Genomic DNA, 19,493 nt, shown 5'->3' on the forward strand with positions numbered 1-19,493 from the left:
TACCTATTCACAACTGTACATTACTCTATTCAATCCCTACCACAGCCCTTGCACTGCTGAAACCCTTATCCATGCTTCTGTCGCCCTTGATTCGCTTGTTCCATTGCCTATCTTTCTGGGTCCCCATCCTCCACACTCCACAAATTCCCAGTTGCTCAAAATGCAACCACCTGCAATCTATCCCACATTCAGCACCATTTGATGTCCTCCAACATATTAAACTCCTCATCCTTGTTTTCAAATCCCTCCATGTCCTTGCCCAACCAATCCCTGCAACTTACATATCCCCCCCCATTAAGCCCAACAGTGCACGATCCTAGCATTTTCTATATTCCTCTCTCCTTTCACCTCCATGTTTGGTGACCCTCTGTGTTTCTACTTTACTCTGCCAGTTAAAAAGCCTCTAAAACCCTTCTGTTCAACCAGACTAATAGTAATCATGCCCTCTCACAATTCTAATCTCTCCTTCCACAGATCAACTTCCATCCCCTAAAAGTTGTTGTTAAATGAAAAGCATCGCTGTTGTCACATAGTTAACAAAAAATGTTCTCATGTGACTGGACAGCCAGAAAGCATGTTGTGAACCATCGTAACTTTCGTATTGCAGTCCAGCTCTTGAATTTTCCGACTGAGCTATTCTTCTACATTTAGCTTCGCAACATGCAGCTAATTTTTAGAAACTAGTGTGCAAAATAGTGGCGTCACAACCTCAGCCCAAACCAAACCTACTCAAGAGGCGGCACAGTGGTTAGCACCGCAGCCTCACAGCTCCAGGGACCCGGGTTCGATTCTGGGTACTGCCTGTGCGGAGTTTGCAAGTTCTCCCTGTGACCGCGTGGGTTTCCGCCGGGTGCTCTGGTTTCCTCCCACAGCCAAAGACTTGCAGGTGATAGGTAAATTGGCCGTTGTAAATTGCCCCTAGTGTAGGTAGGTGGTAGGGAATATGGGATTACTGTAGCGTCAGTATAAATGGGTGGTTGTTGGTCGGCACAGACTCGGTGGGCCGAAGGGCCTGTTTCAGTGCTGTATCTCTAAAGAAAAATAAAATTAGGGATGGACAACAAATGCTGGCCTTGCTAATGACACTTACATTCCATGAATGAATAAAAAAACTGCTGCATTTTACTAGCCTCCGCAAGGTTAACTGTAGTTAGGAAAACCAAATGAAAAACAGGTTTTCTTTGCCACCATTCTAAACGAAAATGCAACAGATTTACTGGGTTGATATGGCTGTAGCTGTGGTAGACTTGTGCAGCAAAAACTGATGCTGTATAAAAGCAACTAAAGCAACCAAATAAATCTTGCATTCCACCAGGGAGCACAATGAGATGAAGCTATCTTTGCCATACCAAAATACAACTGAGAAGCTTGCATCCCTATGATTGTTCTACTGAGCCTGGGATTCTTGTGGATGGAAATGTTAGAATCAAACTCAAAGTAAACAGTATACTTTATCAGAAGAAATTCACTAGTTGGTCCTCCAGTACCCTAGCATTGTCTTAACAGCTCATGAGACTAGTTTCTTAAACTTTCCCGAAGCACTGTTTAACTGGGTTAAATAATTGAAGGGGTTAAGAAGAAATAACATGTGAATTAGAAAGGCAGCTCAGCAGAATGTACTCCATCAGAATGAGTAAAAGACAAACAAGCTGCTAGGATGGTGGCAAGGTTAGGAGGTGAGTGTTAGAAACCGGGATGCGGTCTCGGCTGCACAATCAGCAAGTTGTGGAAGGTCACACAACAAAGTCTTGTTTCACATTAACCAGCCAAAGGCCAGAGACATCTGCTGAACACTGGTAAGAATAAAACTGTGTAATCATAAGACTACGTGACAAACTGCACATGGTATAACTGCATTGTGTGACAAAGAATGTATATAAGTTTGCAACTTTGAGTGTAAAATTAGAGTGCTATCTCGGACTGCTCAAGACGGTCTCTCCCTACGCTTGAATAAACGATCGAAACCTATTCCTGAGTCTCCTCGTGTGGTGATGTACACTAGCATTGTCTTAACAGCTCATGAGACTAGTTTTTTAAACTTCCCCTAAGCGCTGTTTAGCTGGGTTAAATAATTATATTACATAATGGATGGGTTTTCACAAAATGTGCTTAGAAATGTCAGCATTTCTCTACATTATAAAAATAATTTTGTCCTGTACAGCATTGCTAAAATCTAAAATAAGCTTTCAAAACTTTTTATATAGGAAGAAAGCACATAGTTAAATGACGTAGCCATAAAAGTTACTTTGGAAGCAGAGGAACATAAAAAAACTCTTTTTATTAGTCTAATATCTGTATCCAAAAGTACCTCAAACTCGAACTTAGAACTGCCAAAGTTAGTTCTTTGCTTCTGCCAGAAGTTGTCTGGCTTGATGATCAGTGCAACATGAATACAGCCAGGAAATGACTCCTGTAGAATCTTCAGCAGCGGTTTAATGGAGTCCCATTTGGATCCACGCATGTCAACTATCACAGTGAACCCTCGCTTACACACTTCCTCACTGGAGAAAAGAAACACAAGTCACATCCTGAGTATAAATATACACAAGGCAAACCAGATACCATGTTAATAGCAGCAGCAAATGAAGTTTGACAGTGACATGGTTTTAGATTTTGGCTGACGCCCTTTCATCAAAGTTTTTTGAAAGGTCAGAGAGAGAATACAGAATGGTTTTGTTCAAATAAGTGACCTGAAGCAGCTTTTGCTTTTCCTCTCTTTTTTCTGTCAATTTTCTTGCTTCCTTCTCCCTGGAACTCCTTGCTAGAATATAGTTCCAAAGATACTGAGCACCCTCCATCATCCAATACTCATCCAAGTGGTTATTATTCATGTGTGAGACAGGTGTCAGCAGGTTATATGAACATCACAGCTGTCCTAGCATTTCTAGCAGGGGCAATGGATAATGATTAGGAGTTAGAATCAAGTCATTTTTCCTCGTCCTTAATGCAGAGTGCTGAATCAATTTCAACATCACTAGCACCACTCTGGTTGAGATTAGCTAGTGCAGCACAGAATAGGGACCAACAGAGGATCTTATTCTATATCAAGGAGGATGAGAAGTGATAGAACACCACAATCAGAGACAAACGATGTAATTGGTGACTTAACAAGGTTAATTTTCATACAGTGGATAAAATGCAGGAATGCGGAGAGAAATGAGCGCAGACCTGGGTGACTCAATTTTGAGGATTTCAAAGAAGATTTCACCTCTCAAGACTTGGGCCTCAGCCATCTCAGGTCAGCAAGGTAAACGTCTCTTCGTCTCTTCACATGAAAGGTTTCAGAAATCTTAAGTGAAATGACTGGCTAATCTTAACCAGTTTTTGTGACACCAATCAACAGGCACAAAATTTGTAAACCTCATTCATAATTACAACAGCTTCTATTTCCTAATCATTTTGGTTCAGTTAGAAACATCTTCCAAGGATCTGATTCAGGCACATTGTTAAAGCAGAATGAAATAAATGTTTCTCTATATAACCATTGTGCTAAACTTGCCTTAGGAATATTTGATGCTGGCACTGAGTGCTGAAAATAAGAAAACCCCTTTGCCTTCAGCACTAACATCCGTCAATTTAACGCGCACAAAACATTACTGAAATATAAAACAGAAAATCCTGTACATGTGCTTGCATGCAGGGCTATATCTGATGGGAATATGAAGGAAATCCAGATACCACAATAAGTCCAACAATGCTGCTCTGTGACCAGACAGACTTGATGTATAACTGGAAGTAGAATGCCTGCCAATTTTATTTTCCTTGTTTTGTTTCCACTCAATTAAGCAATAGCATTCAAACCTTCTCTTATTTATCACTTGTTACAACTGAGGTGGGAGGAGTGCACAGTCTTTTCTATTCCCACTTCTCTGCGGGTCATAACATATATTTTTAAAACGTTTACCCAGTTACCGATTCGGTCAATCATATACTCTACCCTTTATCCCAGAACAAAATACATCAACCAGGTACTGCTATAGTTGACTAGAATAATACAGGTGTTAAAATGGAATCTAGGCAGTAATTGATTTTCTAGGAACAAGGATGTTAAAAGCACAGGCAAAAGGAGCATTTTAATAGGTTGCAACAGCAGAGATATTGTGGCAGGTGAAGACAGATGCAATGACAGAAGAAAGGGAGCTGTGAGTTTGAAAGTGAATTTGTGAGAGAGCTAGAAGAGAGTTCTTTCCAGAGGCAGATGGAAAGAGTACTGAGATTGGAGGTGAGGATCAGGTAAGGAGATGTGACTGTTAAGTGAGATGAGGAAGCAGTCAAGAGATAGTCTTGTCAGTGGTCAAGATATCAGGAGTGGCGAGGTGCATGAAATGATGAGATTGAGGGGGAGTTTATATCAAGGGTGAAATTGAATGAGACTTGGCAGGGCAGCAAATGATCAGGATTTTGAGTGAGAGGTGGCCTTCCATCCTACAATAAAAGCAAAATACTGCAGATGCTGGAAATCTGAAATAAAAACAAAGTGCTGGAAATACTCAGCAGGTCTGGCAGCATCCGTGGAGAGAGCGAAGCAGAGTTAGCATTTCAGGTCTGTGAGCTTCCATTCAAAGGAAGTTTGAAACACCACCTAAAATTTTCGAAATATCTTCAAAATAAATGAACATATCAGCAGGATATGATACAGCTGCATGGATCTGACCTTTGAACTCGCATGGCATCACTAGTTCTCAACATAAGCAGGGTATAAACAGTGCTTTGATTGGTGAATTATTTCAGATGATTTCTCCATCTCTCAATTATCAGACTCACTTTTTTTTAATTCATTCATGGGATCTGAGTGTCACTGGCAAGGTTCACTGCCCATCGCTAATTGCCTTTGAGGTGGTTACAGCGAGGAGCTGCCTTCTTAAACCACTACAGTCCACATGGTGTAGTACACCCACAATGTTGTTAGGAAGGGAGTTCCAGGTTTCTGACACAGTGACAGCGAAAGAACAGCAATATAGCTCCAAGTCAAGATAGGTATGTGGCTTCAAGGGGAACTTGCAGGCGGTGGTGTTCCCATGCACCTGTTGCCCTTGTGCTTCTAGATGGTAGAGGTTGCGGGTTTGGAAGGTGCATTCAAAGAAGCCTTGACGAGTTGCTGCAGTGCAGCTTGTAGATGGTACACACTGCTGCCATTGCATATTGGTGTTGGAGGGAGAGAATGTTTAAGGTGGCGGATGGGGTGCTGATCAAGCGGGCTGCTTTGTTGTGGATGGTGTCGAGCTTCTTGAGTGTTGCTGGAGCTACACTCATCTAGGCAAATGGAGAGTATTCCATCACACTCCTGACTTATGCCTTCGAGAAGGTGGACAGGCTTTGGGGCGTCAGAATGTGTGTTACTTGCTGCTGAATTCCCAGCCTCTGACCTGCTCCGGTATTTATATGGTTGGTCCAGTTAAATTTCTGGTCAATGGTCACACTCAGCATGTTAATGGTAGGGATTCAGTAATGATAATGGTGTTGAATGCCAAGGAGAGATGGTTAGATTCTCTCTTGTTGGAGATGGTCTGACACTTGTGTGGCATGAATGTTACTTGCCACTTATCAGCCCAAGACTAAATTTTATTTATATTTATATTTAGAGATACAGCACTGAAACAGGCCCTTCGGCCCACCGAGTCTGTGCCGACCAACAACCACCCATTTATACTAACCCTACAGTAAATCCCATATTCCCCATCACCTACCTATACTAGGGGCAATTTACAATAGCCGATTTACCCATCACCTGCAAGTCTTTGGATGTGGGAGGGAACCGGAGCACCCGGCGAAAACCCACGCAGACACAGGGAGAACTTGCAAACTCCACACAGGCAGTACCCAGAATCGAACCCGGGTCCCTGGAGCTGTGAGGCTGCGGTGCTAACCACTGCGCCGCCCCAACTAAATGTTGTCCAGGTCTTGCTGCACACGGGCATGGCCTGCTACACTATTTAAGGAGTCGCGAACTTTCCCACCTCTGACCTGAAGATAGAGGGAAGGTCTGTGATGAAGCAGCTGAAGATGGTCGGGCCTAGACACTACCCTGAGAAACCCCTGCAGTAATGTGCTGGAGATAAAACTCTACAACAGTTGTGGCCAAGAAGCTTCAACTTGACTCCAAGCACCGACGAGCACTTCGGTCTGCCAATCCAATCCACCAGAAAAAATGTCGATGGCACCCAGTCCACATACATCAGTCTTAAACAAGTGGGATCCTTAATGACAGGATATACACATTTTGGGAGTGGGGGATGAGACAAAGAAATAGACATAAGTGTAAGTATAGACCATGCTATATTGAATATGCTCTGGGTGACTACTTATACAGCCCTGATTTAAACAAGCTTCGCAAACATAGCATTTGCAGTTACTATTTATACTGGCACACTAAGCAACACTGCTGTCTAACTGTACTCTTACAGCTAACAATTAGTGCAGGCCACTGTAGGATATACTGAACTCTTTCCTACATTACAACAGTGACTACCATTTAAAAGTACTTAATTGGTTGTAAAGCACTTTGGGACATCCTGTGGTTGTGAAAGGTGCCATATAAGTCTTTCTTGTTTTTAATCTTACTGTATTACCGTCCTTGCAAAAAGGCAATGCCAATTCATACTAGATGTAAGGTGTGAAAGAACTAAGGAATTCAGTGCCCTTCACCAAGACAACAAACCTCCACCAAGCAAATACACAACAGTTAATTCAGTATTTCAATTGTGGGATATTCTTTGTATCTAAGTGAAGAGAAACTGAAAATCTGTCTTCACAATGACAAATATAAATACTGACAAAAGAGAGAACATTTTTGAGTAGGTTTCAAGAACTGCTTTTGGATCTGGAAGACAGTATATTTATTTGTGCAAGACATTTAATATTTATTGAAAAGCAACATCTGGCAAACACTATGACTGAATTTTTAAATGACCGCGGAAGGCAGACGGGCCCGCACATTCCCCATTCCAACCGGCGTGCCAGCGTGTCCTCACCTCCAGGCCATTGTAGAAGTGGATGCAAACAGTGGGTAGCCAATTAAAGGGCCTATTAAGGGCACAGTGTAGATACTGAGTAGAATTTTCCAGTTGGCAGTCAGGCCCCCCACTGAGGCCAAAACATGGCACAGGGACTGAGGCCAAAACATGGCACAGGGACGGAGGCAGCAGACGAGGGCCAGCGCTCCATCTAACATTTCTGACCGACAATGTGGCCACGAACACAAGAGGAAATCCCTCCTCTGTAGCAATCTGGTAGCTGTACCCAGCTTTATTCTCACCTTTGAACAAAGTCTTCAGAGGGCACCTCCATCTTGAGGCGCCATCTCTCTCTCCTACATGAATCAGTAGCTCCCAACTCCGACTGCAGGGCCTCTTATCAGACCTCCAGCCTCAGGAGCCCGTCTGCCATTCTTAATTGGATGGTGAGCATGCTCCTTGGCCACTAATTGGCCATCCCTTCAAAAATCACATCAGGCGTCTGATGCCAATGCGATGCTGGGTTGAGACCTGGCTAGGCACCCGGCATTGGGTCTTGACCCCTGGAACAAAAATTCAGTCCTATGTGGCAACAAAGCCAGAATATAAACCATACTTAACTACAACAAAATATTCCTACAATTGTGATATATGAAGAACACATTTATCCTCTTGCTAAAAACCTGAATTCTGCAGCTGGTTTCTGTTACACAACAGCAGTTTCCAAAATCTAGCTATGGCTAAAATGTGAATTTTAACAAATATATCTACATTTTAAAAAGACAATGATGTTGAAGATTTTCCAATGTTGAGAACTCAGTGTAATTTTGTTCATAAAAGGTAAATCAAATTAAAATCTTTAAAAGATGAAACATGAATGGTTGAGAGAAAAATTCCAGCATGCAATTATGAATGCCAGCTAACAAGATCAGCCAATGCCACAAATAACTGCCAAATTCCCAACCACTCAAAGCCTTGTAAAAGTGGATTCAAGTAACGCAACAGGCAGACTGCCTCTACAGTGCAACTTTCTTTAATATGGGAACAAGTTCGAGGAAGTTGGCTAGCGTATTATTTAATGGGGAAAATGTGTAAAAAAGGCACATCAAATAATGGTAGCCATCATCCCTGTTTGGTGTACCTTATTAAAAGTAATTTGAGACCACAGTTTTAAACATACTGAGTATTTGGGGCTTCCACACACATGGCAGCTTGGAACATTTGTTTCAATTTTACAGAATAGAATGTCTGACTAATTTACAATACACATTTTGTACTCAAATAAAGTAGCTAAAGAAGTGAATATGTAACATTCACACCCCAATGCCCATTCCAATTTTTGGGTATTACTGGAATCAGCTGCCTGCAACCTACATTAGGAGGAAAATCTAGGTCAATTACTCAGCTGTCGTATTTTGAAATGAATTAACAGTAACCCAGAAAATGCATAAGTTCCAAATTTTATAAACAGGTAATAAAAAGTTGTTTTCAGAGGACAAGTTTGCAGTCTCAGTTTTCCACTGTGTTGCCAACAATTTCATTCCTGCTGTAAACATTCGTGCTCAACCAATGTAAACAGCTACAGCCCAATGATTTACAGAACACTGAAATGAAATACATAAAAAAAATTATGGCGATCTAAAGAGTCAACTTTCATGTTGCTGTCAAACATATGTACTTGCAATTTTCAATTAGCCAACTGATCTGCACAGATGGCAAATTACGTCTCAAAATTAAGTTTTAAACTACATTTTGCAGTAACATGTCAAATTAGATCTCTGTTACATCACTAACAGTTTATTCGCTGCACAACTTCAATGTAAAAGCACATTCAAAGATCACTGTTATTTATTCAGTTCACCCTTTTTGAAGCAACCAATAACCAACATACTAATTCTCAATGAATAAAACTTAATATCACAAATTCTTAGGTTTAAAAGATCAATTATAGCATGTGGTTTACATTACAGATACTGAACAACAGAGGTGTAGAAATTTACAAAAGCAAATTTTATAACTATGACAATAGCTCTGGATAAGATTAATGGGAGCAACAGAAATCTGCATTTATGTAGTGCCTTTATCATAGAAAACAGCCCCAAGGTGCTTCACAGAGGACAAAAGGTGCAGGCAATAAGCTTCTGTGGGTGAGATAGGTGGGATGACCAAAAGCCCAGTCAAAAAGATGTGGTTTGTGAGCTTTTAATGGTGGGGTGAGTTTTATGGAGTAAGTTCTAAAGAGTACAGCCAAAGCAGATGCAAGTTCTGCCAACAAAGGTGGAATGGAGAGAGAGGGAGAAGAGGGAGAGAGAGGGAGAAGAGGGAGAGAGAGGGAGAAGAGGGACAGGAGTCAGTCAGCCAGAGGACGAGCAAGAAACAAAGAGCTAGATCAGGTTCTACAGGTAGGGTGAGCAAAACAGAAAAATTTGAAAGAAAATCTGAATTTTAAGTGTTATGAAAAAAAGTCATAGCAAGATCTCAACCAGGAACTAAAGAAGAAAACACAAATGCTGGAAATCTGAAATAAAAACAGAAAGTGGTCTAAATGCACAGCAGGTCAATCAGCATCTTTAATCAGAGATATTTTGGTGTTTTGTTGGTGATTCTTCATCAGTTCTACACTGAAAATATTTTTATTTGAGCCCTAGGTCATAATGTGCACACAAAAGGTCAAACACAAGACAGGGACTAAACTGAAATATTTGAGATGATACAAGAAAACAAATTATGGTGAGGATTGTGTTTACAATCATTGAGGCTATCCAAAATGATCATCAGAAGTCATACCTGCACATAGTAGTAACAGAGATACAAAGTAATTATTTTCTATTTATGTAGACGCGTGGTTATAAAAAATAACAAATTCTAACCTTGTATGAATCATTGATGAGGCCACACTTGCAATACTTAAAAGGGATAGGCTTCTTAAGGAGTGTTCTCGTAAGACTAAGACTAAGTTCTCACAATTAGCATGAGAAACACAAAAGCTAAATTTGTTTGCATTAGATTTGTAAAATGTTGATGAAATCTATTTGACTTAGCACAGTGGCGCAGTGGTTAGCACCGCAGCCTCACAGCTCCAGCGACCCTGTTTCGGTTCTGGGTACTGCCTGTGCGGAGTTTGCAAGTTCTCCCTGTGACCGCATGGGTTTCCGCCGGGTGCTCCAGTTTCCTCCCACAGCCAAAGACTTGCAGAGTGATAGGTAAATTGGCCATTGTAAATTGCCCCTAGTGTAGGTAGGTGGGAGGGGAATTGAGGGGATGTGGTAGGAATATGGGATTAATGTAGGATTAGTATAAATGGGTGGTTGATGGTCAGTACAGACTCGGTGGGCCGAAGGGCCTGTTTCAGTGCTGTATCTCTAAATAAATAAATGAAGGCAGAACTAGAAGTCATAGATGGGAGTTCTGAAAAAAGGTGATCGACCTGAAACATTAACTCTGTTTTTGTGTCTCCACAGATGCTGCCCGACCGACTGAATGTTTCCAGCATTTTCTGTTTTTTAAGTCATAGATGATTCTTGTGTTGCTGTGATAAGACCCTCTGCGAATGGCAGGCAGCTACGGTTAAATTAGAAAGACCGAAGCATCAACTTCAGCCAGTACCATAAACACCAGATCCTCGCCATTGACTCAGTCACTTTGCTTGGCAACTGTCGCACAGGCTGAGCCAGATTCTTCGCACCCTAGCATCCTATTTGGCCCAAACTGAGTTTCTGAACCCATATTTTCTCTATCATTAAGGCTGTTTCATTTAACCTCAGTAACACTGAAGCCTTCACACCCACCTCAACCTTTTTGCGACTATTCCAATGCTTTCCTGGCCGGCTTCTCAATACTCACCCTCTTTGACCTTTAGTTCATTCAAAACCTGTTGTCCCTCTTCATGGCCTGCTTTCCCTTCATCCCATTCCTGACCTACAATGGCTTTCTGTTCCCAAATAGCTCAAATTAAAAAAAATCATCCTTTTGTTTAGCTCCTTTCTATTTCTAATTTCTTCCTCAAACTCTCTGGTCTTTGACTCCAGCCCATTACACAATCTCTCTCCCTTCATCCCACCTTGGCGGTGGTGCGTTCAGCGTCTTAGGTCCCCCAACAATCTAGAATTCTCTCCCTAAACCTCTCCACTGTTCCCCATTTCCTACTGTAAGAACTTCCTTAAAACTAACCTCTGTGACCATTCCTAACGTGATGGCGTCCATTTCATTCTTTATGCCTCCGTGAAGTGCCGAGGCATTTTAATTATGTTAAAGGCACTATATAAATGCAACTTGTTTTTGTTCTGGTTGTAATTGGCAAACTTCACAATCTCTGCATATCTGAGTGGGTGGAAACACGCATTTGGATCAGCATATTAATGAATTCAGCATTTTGGTAATCCAACATGCATGTCACAGTCACGGTTAAATAAGCCATGTTAAGTTTATTTTTGACTTGCTGTACGTTTTTAATAAATCAGTTGGAAGTATTTTACATTTCCATACATCAGTAAGATGGCAAGAGTAATAATACAATGACATGAACCATATACTAATTATTATGGTTAAGGAAATTAGTTCATTCTAATTAGAAATCTTAAATTCCAACCTCCTTCATTTGATAACATCTTTCTTCAAGGTTTAGAAATCCTTTCCTGAGCACTACTCAGTCTCCTTGAAAAATCATTAGCAGTATTATATATTTCAGTTTTGTAGATTAAATAACATCCCTTAATGAATTCATCAATTTTCAGCAAGACTCCCTTTCTGTTTGGATACTGGAAATGGCAATGATTATTACATCAATTCTACTTTCTCATGACAATTGGTAAGAACACCAGATATTGTTCCCTCACCTTTGATTGGACTTTAAAAATGAATCCAAACTAGGCCACCAAAAAGCGACACAGCATTTTTAAATCACAGGATGAATTAAAAATTGCTCCAATTTCTGCAACCGCCAAAATGTGCTGAAATTAATCTATATTTATTATTCTCGATCAATATATATCTGTTAATTTTCATTCCAGGAATTATTTTTCAGATCAGCTGTATGATTCAAACCAGAAACAACACAGCAGAGGTTACAGTTTATTTTTAGTGTGGGCACTGGTTACAATTTTGAATCAAAGCTGAGGAATCCAAAATCAATGACATGAGATAGGATAAATATGCCAAATCTGGACTGGCAGAAACAAAGCATGACCTGACACTTTAGCTCTGCTTCTTCTTTCTTCCATCCCCCGACTCCAGTCCGAACATTTTATTTTATTTTATGATACAGCACTGAAACAGGCCCTTCGGCCCACCGAGTCTGTGCCGACCAACAACCACCCATTTATACTAACCCTACAGGGCGGCACAGTGGCGCAGTGGTTAGCACCGCAGCCTCACAGCTCCAGCGACCCGGGTTCAATTCTGGGTACTGCCTGTGTGGAGTTTGCAAGTTCTCCCTGTGTCTGCGTGGGTTTCCTCCGGTTTCCTCCCACAAGCCAAAAGACTTGCAGGTTGATAAGTAAATTGGCCATTATAAATTGCCCTTAGTATAGATAGGGGAATATAGGGACAGGTGAGGATGTGGTAGGAATATGGGATTAGTATAAATGGGTCGTTAATGGTCGGCACAGACTCGGTGGGTCGAAGGGCCTGTTTCAGTGCTGTATCTCTCTATCTCTCTAATCCCATATTCCCTACCACCTACCTACACTAGGGGCAATTTACAACAGCCAATTTACCTATCACCTGCAAGTCTTTGGCGGTGGGAGGAAACCGGAGCATCCGGCAAAAACCCACACGGTCAGAGGGAGAACTTGCAAACTCCACACAGGCAGTACCCAGAATCGAACCCGGGTCCCTGGAGCTGTGAGGCTGCGGTGCTAACCACTGTGCTGCCCCACATAAACTTAACATAACTTACAAATATTCAGCTTTCAAACCTTGCAGAACAAAACCATTCAGTAAATAATATAAATTGCATTTAAACATAATCAAGACTCCTCTTCAACTCGGGGAAGTATTACTGAAGTGCGCATTATGATGTTGCTCAATAAATTTCGGATTTGTACATGTACAAAGCCTTTCAAACTGCAAAAAAGACAAGCCAATATCAGATTAAGAGCAAAAAATTCACCATCTTCAAGTCATGTTGTTGATATCCTGCAACATGTTATGCCACAGGTTCTTGCAATCCTATATTACCAGTCACAAGACACTACTTTTCAATGCTATATATATAGTTACCGTCCCTTTAGTGTCTTTCACTAGTGTCTAAGTATAATTCTATATGTATGTTTGATAGAATAGTTATCCTTTCATTAATGGCTCATTTTGAAGATTGCGAATTAAGAGTTCTAGAGGGAAAAATGTGATTTCATGTAAGACAGATAGTTGTACTGGTATAAAAATCCTAACACAGGTACATTTTTCAGAATAAAAGAATGCAGTGCATTTGTCATACCTGGGGATATTAGCTAAATAGGAGATAAGCCGCCTAAGATCTTCTTGTCTTATTCTGTCATGGTTGCTACGTGCTGGAAATGTCAAGACAGGACCTCCACGCTTATCTCGTCCACCTGGAGAAAAAAATATCCAAGGACAAATAAAGACAAGCAAGTAATAACAAATACAATCTCTTCTGTCTTCTCTGAAAAATGCTCCTGCAGCGAGTTTCCTTACCAGATTATTTGAAAGGAAATTGACCTTTTTACAAGGGATTAAGTGTTTAAAAATGTAGCAACGCCAAATAGAGCAAAAGAGAATAGCAAATACTGATTGTAATCACTATAATATCTATAGCTGTAACACCTGTGCCAGTCTGAGATGGTCAATGGATGAGGAACCAGGCAAGGCTGTATTTGACTATTCCAATGCATTCCTGGCTGGTCTACCACATTCTAGTCTCTGTAAACTTGAAGTCATCCAAAACTCTCCTGCATGTGTTTTAACACACACAAGTCCCATTCGCCAATCACCCCTGGGCTCACAGACCTATACTGGCTCCCAGTCAAGCAATGTCTTGATCTTAAAATTCTCATCCTTGTTTTCAAATCCCTCCATGGCCTCACCCCTCCCATTCTCTGCAATCTCCCCCAGCCCCACAACCCTCCAAGATATCTTCACTCATCTAATTCTGGCCTCTTGAGCATTCTTGATTTTAATCGCTCCACCACTGGTGGCTGTGCCTTCAGTTGCCCAGGACCTAAGCTCTGGAATTCTCTCCCTATACCTCTCTGCCTCGCTTTCCTCCTTTAAGACACTCTTTAAAACCTACCTATTTGACAAGTCTTTAGTCATCTGACCTAATACCTCCTTACATGGCTTGGTGTTAAAGTCACAATATAAATATAAGTAGTTGTTGTTGCTATTGATGACCCCTGCCCACATTTCATTGGTACACAGAAGTCACTCCTCACAGTAGTGCAGTACAGATCAACTCCTTGTCAGACTTAAAATGGGGTGCTCCAACATTCTACAGTGTCACTCTGCCTCAAGTGAAAATTCCTGATTGCATACATGCTAAGTAGCAAAATAAAGTCAGTCTCATCATCTGGTAAGTACCACAATGAGTTTTTTTTTATCCTTTAACTGAATCCTTCAGGATTTGGCTTCAAACTTAGTCAGGCAAAACTTAGCAGCAGTTGTGGTTCCCCATATTTGTAGTTTTCCATTTGTCAGAAGAAAAATATGTACGACTTGAAAGATCTGTATGAGATCACCTTGCAGGAAATAATGTACTTAGAATCCATGTGTCCAAATGCAAGGAAAGTGATCACTAGGAGCTGACTGATCATCTAACTTTCATTTCAAGTATATTAACATGCAAAGCAGCCTCAAAGAAATATGCGTGATAGATCCAAAATCTGACGAAGTTTAGTTCAAAGCCAATTTTATATAATTGTATATTTTAACTTTTCATTCTAGATAGATCAAAATGGGCAAATTTAATTGGTTTCTGTAAACAGTTGGGGGAAAGGGTTTTCTGCCTTACTGGATGTGTATGTGCAGGGTTCCTGTCTGAAGACGCTGCAAATTTAATTTTCATTAGGAATTTGCTCCAGGCTATACAAATTCTGGATTCTACTTTGAACTACAACTAACCAAATTATAGATCATTTTCAGATCAGAAAATGAATTTGTAGTTTCCCATCATATGGTTGCTTAGAACCATAGAACTATCTGATGTTGATGACCCGCCGTTCTACTTCTCCAACAATTCTCTCAAATTGCCTCTGCACTATCAGACTTATCTTGGATAAGCCAGCAAGACAACTGAGAAGACTGAAACATTGTCTTTGGCCTTCATTACAAACTCAATGGTCTCACCAGTGTTATGACCTCAATGAGACCATTAACATGAAAAATACAACAATGAACCCCAAGACCAATTTAAACAATTACACAAGATTTCATGTTTTAAGACTTTTATTACAACAAATAAACTAAAACAAATCCCCATTAACCGAATAAGTGGCTCATATCCCAAATTAGAAGGAAAGGTATTTTCTTTACATATTCAAACACTTGACAACCTCACACCACGCCTATACGTTACACAGGCCTCTTTGATGGTAAAATCTTTGTGATTAAAGGTCCCAAACTCCTGCCAGTTGCAATAGCTGGATCTTACAGACCTTTTCAAAATCAATGTCCTCTTCGCTCACTTCTCCGAGCACTTCTGACCTGGGCATCCATGAATAAGGCTGGTCCTGTTGGGCTTTTACTTCTCCGCAAACTTCAACTTTCAAAACAGGTTCAAGTCTCAGCAGCCTTTCACTGTATCAGGCTTCTGAGAGCAGCTGTTCGTCCTCTCCACCTCTCTCTCTCTCTCAAGTCTGCCACCGCTCGTTTTCTTCTGTTCTTACAGTCTGCTTTGAGGCGGTCACCGCTGGTCTTCTGTGCAGCCTGCCTTGAAAAAATCTGTTAAATTTATTTGGAATCAAACGTCAATAGCTTATTGTCCTTTTCCAATATGCAAAGACCAGAAGTCTGGTTTCACAGAGCCATCTGGGCCTTCAATTGTTTCCAGGTGTTAACAGCTGGTAGACTGCATCCTTGTTTATGATCCAAACGTCTGGGAGGGTGAAACCCTTCAGGTGTTACCCATGCAGACCCTGTTTCCCCCCCAAAAAACAGTTTTTGATCTGAGTTCTCTGTTGTCCTGGTAATCAAGATTTCTGTCTTGTCCTTGAGCAGAGTGGGTGTGAAGACACCTGACCTCTCAGACTCCAGCTTAAACTTTTAAAAATCACTGTTTTTAGAACATAAACATGTTACCAACTCCAGCATTCATACCACCACCAATACTACTTCCTTCCCCAGCCACTGTCTCAAATGAAGCCACTGTTCAAAGTTCTATTTGACTCCGAGCTGAGCTTCCGACAGCACACCCTTCCTATTGCAAAGACTGCCTAATTCCACCTCCCTAACATCACCTGCTGATGCCCCTACCTCAGTCCATCTGGCACTGATCAATCCAGACTCGACTATTCCACTGCTTTCCTGACAAGCCTCCCATCCTGAACTCACTAAGTTTTTTGAATGAACTAAAGCTAATATTTGTGGTGAACACAAATAAAGCCAATTAGGAAATAGCCTGAATTGCAACAGCCCATATTACATATCTTTAGAATTGTACTCATGGATCAGGTATCAAACCATGTGTAATTAAGTAGAACTCCAAGCACAAAATATTTCTAGTTGCTCAATCCACTGAGTGCATTCAGTCAAGGAACATAAATCATCATTCCCAAACTAATACGTTCTTGTTAAAAGATCCCAAAACAAACATTTTAAGTTAGATTGCAATGTCCCATAAGTGATCAAACAAGTTTCACGTGCAGCATCTTTTTCTTTAATGAGTCATTAGACTTAAGAGTTTTCTCGTGAAAGACATGATTTACTTTTGCAACATAATAAATGAATGCAGCACATGTAACCTTAACAACAGGACTGTTACTAAGAGCATTGTCAAGTTTGCAGTTGCCTGGGGTCATTCTTAGATGCGTCTCTGGGATTTTTGTCCAGGCCAAAAACCTTGACAGACCACCAATAACTAAGAGCTGTCAGCTTCGCTTTGTGGTGAAATCCTGCAGATGAATGTGTAATTATAATTCTACCAAAGGGCTTTGGATAGAACTACTGTGATAAGTCTCACCTGGCACAAGCATCACGTCGGTGTGTCAGTAAATAATACTGCTTGTTTATCATTAACCTCAAGGATTCCCAAGTTTTGGAATCAATTTTATTATTAAAGGGCTACTTGATTAATATACTACTTAAGTGAATAACCTGGCAGAAATATAGTTATCCATAAAGATATGCTTGCATATTTTTCATGGAAACTCCCAAGGTTTATGAGGAATGATTGATGGGTGAAGTAATGTTTCAATTTTGATAAGCTGCATTATTGAGAAGGTTTTTGCCTTAAATTTCAGAAGTCAGGACAAGATTATTCAAGTAAAATAAAAGAAAAATACCATGGATGCTGCAAATCTGAATTAAAAATACGAAGTCCTGGAAATACTCAACAGGTCAAGCAGCACTTATGGAAAGAGAAACTGTTCTGATGAAAGATCATTGACCTGAAACATTAATTCACAAATGAAGTATAGTTCAGAGTATCCAACAGTGGTGACAGTTTTCAGAGTATGTGAACAGTGTAATCTAAACAGTAATATACGCTAGGAGAAGCAAAAATATAACATATAAGGATGGGCATAGCGTTAAGCTAGGCATTGGGAAAAAAAGCCTGAAAAACTAGAAAAGGAAAAAATTTAAATGTCTTACTGAAGATGTGTTCCAGAGGCTGGAACCACCATAATGCCAACAGTAGCTAAATTTGCAGATGACACAAAGATAGGTAGGAAAGAATGTTGTGAAGAGGACATAGGGAGGTTGCAGACTGACACAGATAGGTTGAGTGAGTGGGCAAAAATCTGGCAGATGAAGTATAACGTGAGAAAATGTGAAGCTGTTCACTTTGGCAGGAAGAATAAAAAAGCAGAGTATTACTTAAATGGAGAACGACTACAGAACTCCAAGGTGCAGAGGGATCTAAAAGCAAAATACTGTGGATGCTGGAAATCTGAAATAAAAACAAGAAACGCTGGAAATACTCAGCAAGTCTGGCAGCATCTGTGGAGAGAGAAGCAGAGTTAACGTTTCAGGTCAGTGACCCTTCTTCAGAACTGGCAGATAAAAGAAATGTAAAAGATATTGAGCAAGTAAAGCGGGGGTGGGGCAAGAGATAACCAAAGAGGTGTTGATAGGACAAGATCACAGAGAATAACTGACCAGAAGGTCATGGAGCAAAGGCAAACAATTCACAATTAAGGCCCTTCCATTCCCTCTTTTACAATACACCAAATCTCCTAAATTAAATTCTGCCTCAGATGGCCTAATACGAGGCCCTCCAAATTTTCTCAGAGACCTCAGCCTTGATGAAAGCCTGTCTCCCTGCATGTAAAGCATTCAAATGTGCTGAAAAATGGAGCTAATTGTAGTATCGTCTAGAGCAGGAGGACTGTCGCACAGTACAGAAGGCAATTTGGGATTCTGACCATAGACTAATTGATAGGGACCATATCCCCCAACCATCTGAAGTGAATTTTTTGCATGAACCACCCATGCCAGGGCGGTGGTCAACCTGCAGTTTGGTTGGTCAGCTAAGGTTATATGCAGCATGGCATCAATCACTGTGTGATTCATTTCAGAGCTCATTGCTGAAAGGTCTTCAGCTGCAGTATTCATAACCATAATGTTCTTGTTTTCACACATGATCTGAACTTGTCATTGGCAAATTCCCCTCCATTATCAGTGAGAAACTTAGCTAGTGCCCCAAGTCCAGTTCCTATCCATTTCTCCATGACTTTATCTATAATCATATTTTTGTCCTCGCCATTCATTATTGCAGAAAGACTAAATCTAGTTGCTCGGTCTATAAAATGTCAAATGAAAATATACTTGTCTTTGTCCCATACCTTTAAATCCATCGCAACCACCTCTTTAAAGTCATGTGCCAATGGAAAGCTTACAATAGGACATGATGGCATCCTCCGATACTTTTTATTTTACAGATTTCACACCTTTCACTAATCTCTTCTGTTATCCTTGTACACTCTTCATCAATCACACTTGCATCCTTTAGCAGGGTTTTTAATCTTTGACAAGAAGGGTTAGCAAATTGTCTGTGTAACTTTAAGACAATTTGCTTTTTATCTCTCTGATTTTTATCACCTGATGCCTTTAATACTTCTCTAACACTCTGACAAGAAACATAGGGGTTTGTTATGGGGATACAATAATGCCCTGACTGGGTAAACTGCAAATTCACTGACTTTCCAAAAACAACTGCCTTATCATGCTCCATATCAAGTTTCATACATGCCTTTTTCATTGATGGCTTACTCAACGGTAAAGGTATCTCACTAGAGACTACATCAGTACTGATATGGTTACTTACTCCAACTATTTTACACGAAATTACTACTCTCTTCAGTGGCTTCAATGTGTTGTCATCACCAAACCTAAAGCTGGTAGTACTTCTCTGCTCCTTAACCTTGC

At 40.6% G+C, this 19,493-nt stretch overlaps 1 protein-coding gene across 4 annotated transcripts in view; it reads right to left on the bottom strand.

The window, feature by feature from the left end:
* Nucleotides 1-19,493, bottom strand: part of LOC137384483 (triple functional domain protein) — an 873,575-nt gene that overhangs the window by 535,339 nt on the left and 318,743 nt on the right. For all 4 annotated transcript variants that reach the window (XM_068058645.1, XM_068058631.1, XM_068058625.1 and 1 more), the window contains exons 3-4: nt 13,390-13,504; nt 2,309-2,501 (exon numbers count right to left, since the gene is read on the bottom strand). In XM_068058645.1, coding sequence (XP_067914746.1) covers nt 2,309-2,501; nt 13,390-13,504 — 308 coding nt within the window. The remainder of the gene's footprint in view (nt 1-2,308; nt 2,502-13,389; nt 13,505-19,493) is intronic.

The sequence above is a fragment of the Heterodontus francisci genome, chromosome 2 (genome assembly GCF_036365525.1).
Source record: "Heterodontus francisci isolate sHetFra1 chromosome 2, sHetFra1.hap1, whole genome shotgun sequence".
Classification (NCBI taxonomy): Eukaryota; Metazoa; Chordata; class Chondrichthyes; order Heterodontiformes; family Heterodontidae; genus Heterodontus; species Heterodontus francisci.